The sequence below is a fragment of the Peromyscus californicus genome, unplaced genomic scaffold (genome assembly GCF_007827085.1).
Source record: "Peromyscus californicus insignis strain IS unplaced genomic scaffold, ASM782708v3 Scaffold_7__1_contigs__length_154581171, whole genome shotgun sequence".
NCBI lineage: Eukaryota > Metazoa > Chordata > Mammalia > Rodentia > Cricetidae > Peromyscus > Peromyscus californicus.
Genome location: NW_026294595.1, coordinates 128,962,180 through 128,964,492, shown reverse-complemented (window position 1 = coordinate 128,964,492; position 2,313 = coordinate 128,962,180). Strand labels below are relative to the sequence as shown.

Sequence of the window (2,313 nt, the reverse complement as noted above, 5' to 3'; positions counted from 1 at the left end):
CTCCTAATAAAACTCTTATAGTGGGTTTTGTCGTGCCTCTTGGTTTTTCTCGCACAGTAACAGCGCCACTTAATGAATAGCATTGCGCTGCCGCATAAAAAGCAACACTACGCCTAAGAGATCCATGAAACAAAATGCCTCTTTTCTGCAAGCCTCTTGCCCAAGAACAGATAGTTCCTGAAATGCTGGAGTCTATTGTTTATGGGAGATAACAAGTCACATGTTTTCATCTCCCTAAACAAGTTTGTTTGACCCATCTATACCAGATATGCTTGGTCACATGTGGGCAGGAGGTTCACAGGTAGGAAATACATCAGGACGAACGCTTGCCCCTGATTGGACCTGATGGGAAATGCAATGAATTGAGTTTTCCTTTTTTTTTTTTTTTTTTGAGACAGTGTTTCTCTTTGTAGCTTTGCGCCTTTCCTGGAACTTGCTTTGGAGACCAGGCTGGCCTTGAACTCACGGAGATCCGCCTGCCTCTGCCTCCCGAGTGGTGGGATTAAAGGTGTGCGCCACCACCGCCTGGCTTGTTTTTATTTACTTTATTTATTTATTTATTTATTTTATTTTTTTTCACACAACAAAGCTTTATTCATCCTCAGTGACTAAAGAAAAGGCAAGCTCACTGGCCCGTCACTTGAGTATGCTGTCATCTTGAGCTTCTGCCAGTTCTCTCTCAATCCGTTTCAGCTCATCTAGTTTCTTCTTTTCCTCCGCTGCCACCCGCCTCTCCTCCTCTGCCCGGGGTTTTAGGTAACTATAGCGCTTGGCGCCGTAGGCCATGCCGAGGACCAGGGCTGAGTATCGGCAGAGCTTGATGAGCGGAGAGACCTGAACTGGGGGAACCATCTTGTCCGTCTTGTTTTTATTTATCTTATTTTATTTTATTTTATTTTATTTTTTTTTTTTGGTTTTTCGAGACAGGGTTTCTCAGTGTAGCTTTGCGCCTTTCCTGGAACTCACTTGGTAGTCCAGGCTGGCCTCGAACTCACAGAGATCCGCCTGGCTCTGCCTCCCGAGTGCTGGGATTAAAGGCGTGCGCCACCACCGCCCGGCTTTGTTTTTATTTTATTTTATTTTATTTATTTTTTTTTTTTTTTGGTTTTTCGAGACAGGGTTTCTCTGTGTAGCTTTGTGCCTTTCCTGGAACTCACTTGGTAGCCCAGGCTGGCCTCGAACTCACAGAGATCCGCCTGGCTCTGCCTCCCGAGTGCTGGGATTAAAGGCGTGCGCCACCACCGCCCGGCCTTGTTTTTATTTTTTAAGACAGGGTTTCTCTATGTAGCTCTGGCTGTCCTGGAACTCACTCTGTAGCCCAGGCTGGCCTCGAATTCATAGAAATCTGTCCACCTCTGCCTCCCGAGTACTGAGATTAGAGACATGTACCACCACCACCTGGCTTTATTTATTTTTTAAATGTTTTAAGAAAGTAAGTAACTGAGGCCAGTTTAGGGGCTGAGGCAGACGGACAGCTGGAAAAAGATGGGAGGAATGGTGCCAACTATGAGGTCTTTCAAGTCTACAAATCCACACAGTACAATAAATAATTAACTGAGCACAGACCATCAGAAATCATGTGGAGTTGGGTATGGTGACCCCCACTCTAATCCTAGTACTCAAGGTGGAGGCAGGAGAGTAAAAGGTCTAAGTCATCTTTGACTACCCGATGAGCCTAAAGCCAGCCAAGGCTACCTGAGACCCTGTCTCAAGAGGAAAAACATTCCATGGCTCTTTCAGGCCACCTTGTTTTGGTTTTCGGTGTTTGAGACATGGAAACTTAGAAATACTTCTCTGTAGGAAACTACAGGTAACATTCAGTTGGAATGCCAGGGACAAAGCAGGGGATAGTGGGGTCAAGGGTCATTTGTCATGTACATCCCAGACTGGCTTGCTCAGCTCCACCTGCTGCTGCCACTGTGTCAGACCCAATTTACAGTACTTTAGAAACCCAGATCTTTAAGTGAAATGCCCAAATTGAAAATTGCATCTTTAATTGCCACTGAAGAACAGGAAATTTGTATATACCTATCTCATTATTTCAGCACTATTATATTACCCATTCTAAGACTTGTAGTGTTTCTTCCTTTTTTTTTTTTTTTAACATTTATTTAAGTGTGAGTGTATGTGTGTGGGTGTGCATGTGCCACTGTGTGTGTGTGGAGGTCAGGAGCTGGTTCTCTTCTTCTACCCTGTGGCAGGTGCCTTCACCCTCTGAGTCATCTCATGAGCCCCTATTGTTAGGAATTGTACTCGGTGGGACCCCCAGATGCAGTGGTGGACTGGCAGGTGGCCCAGTCCATGTGGCCATGG

The 2,313-nt window shown here is 45.4% G+C and overlaps 1 protein-coding gene across 1 annotated transcript; it reads right to left on the bottom strand.

Moving 5' to 3' along the window:
* Nucleotides 1-542: 542 nt before the first annotated feature.
* On the bottom strand, nucleotides 543-888 carry LOC128102287 (ATP synthase subunit e, mitochondrial-like). The gene has a single exon (XM_052725892.1). It carries the CDS (start codon nucleotides 850-852, stop codon nucleotides 637-639), a length of 216 nt encoding a protein of 71 aa, XP_052581852.1. The 5' UTR covers nucleotides 853-888; the 3' UTR covers nucleotides 543-636.
* Between the last annotated feature and the right edge of the window lie 1,425 nt (nucleotides 889-2,313).